This window comes from Austrofundulus limnaeus, unplaced genomic scaffold (assembly GCF_001266775.1).
Source record: "Austrofundulus limnaeus strain Quisiro unplaced genomic scaffold, Austrofundulus_limnaeus-1.0 Scaffold2920, whole genome shotgun sequence".
Classification (NCBI taxonomy): Eukaryota; Metazoa; Chordata; class Actinopteri; order Cyprinodontiformes; family Rivulidae; genus Austrofundulus; species Austrofundulus limnaeus.
In genome coordinates this window covers 5,392-6,839 of record NW_013955322.1, presented here as the reverse complement: position 1 = coordinate 6,839, position 1,448 = coordinate 5,392, and the positions used below count along the sequence as shown (strand labels likewise).

The window sequence follows — 1,448 nt, the reverse complement described above, 5'->3', positions numbered from 1 at the left end:
GGACTGGTCCAGCCTGGTATAAACCTTCAGGATGGTGTCCCTGCAGGACCAGGACTGGTCCAGCCTGGTATAAACCTTCAGGATGGTGTCCCTGCAGGACCAGGACTGGTCCAGCCTGGTATAAACCTGCAGGATGGTGTCCCTGCAGGTCCAGGACTGGACCAGCCTGGTATAAAACCTGCAGGATGGTGTCCCTGCAGGTCCAGGACTGGACCAGCCTGGTATAAAACCTGCAGGATGGTGTCCCTGTGGGTCCAGGACTGGACCAGCCTGGTATAAACCCTGCAGGACCAGGACCAGACCTGAGGGGCCAGTTCTGAYTCACCTGACCTCTTCCTGTCCCCCTGCAGACGCGCAGCATGGACCCTCAGTGCCTGGAGCGCAGCGGTGGACGTCTGTCCAGCGGGGGGGACGTCTGTAAGGGCGTGGACACCTTCATGAGTGACTTTAGACGCTCCTGCTCGCCGGCCGAGTGCCTGGGCAGGACCAGCATRGGCCCGCTGAGCGAGAGCGACGAGGAGTGCCGCGAGGATGACGAGGACGAAGAGGAGGAGGTGGAGGAGCGGGAGGCGGCGCAGCAGGCTGTGTTTGAGAGGGACTGTACAGAACTGGACCTGAACCTGATAGAAGAAAACTGACATGTCTGTAAATCAAGGCTCTTCTCTGTTTTTCTTTTATAATCTAGTTTTATTTTGAAAAGATCTGGCCCCTCCCCCTCTCTCCTGACACGCCGTGGTCTCGTCACTTGACGCCTCCTCTCTACCAATCAGCAGAGCTCTCAGGAACAACATCTTCTCCCATTGGACGAGCTGATTAACAACAACGGTGATGATGTGGCTGCCAGCCTTACAGACTGTGGCTCCGCCTCCAGACAGGTACGCGCCGCGTCCAGGCGTCTTCCAACAGGTAGCTGCACAAACAGAACGCTGCCCACCTGAAGCTGCATCACCACGCCCACCGCCACGCACAGCCCAAACAGGAAGTTCAGCTTCTGTTTACATCTAAATCTGTTTCTGATCAATCAGAAACAGATTAAATAAATCTTATTTAACGTCTAAATTTTAATAAAGAAAATAGATTTATTTTTTACTGCAGAAAAGAACAAAATAAATCTAATTTTCACTCTTTATCTTTGATCCCGAATATTTTGTTTTTCTGACGGATCAACAGAAAATCAGATCAAAGTTTTATTTAATGAAAGTTTAATCAGCAGTGTTTTAAATGTGTGTATTCTGGTCTGAAACACTTCCTGTCTGGGTCATGTGACCTGGTCATGTGATGCCTTCAGGTTGTCAGCTTCCTGTCAGTCTTTACTGAGGGCGTAACGCCACTGATGCTGTTGTTGACCTGAGTGTTGCACTTTCCTCTCATTCTGTAACTGTGTGAGTGTGTGTGTGTGTGTGTGTGTGTGTGTGTGTGTGTGTGTGTGTGTGTGTGTGTGTGTGTGT

The 1,448-nt window shown here is 51.0% G+C and overlaps 1 protein-coding gene across 1 annotated transcript in view; it reads left to right on the top strand.

Annotated features, from left to right (window-relative positions):
- fam53c (family with sequence similarity 53 member C) overlaps positions 1 to 1,442 on the top strand; it is a gene marked incomplete at its 5' end in the record, with an annotated part of 3,595 nt that extends 2,153 nt beyond the window's left edge. The window contains 1 exon segment of the mRNA XM_014000315.1: positions 351 to 1,442. Coding sequence (XP_013855769.1) covers positions 351 to 638 — 288 coding nt within the window.
- Between the last annotated feature and the right edge of the window lie 6 nt (positions 1,443 to 1,448).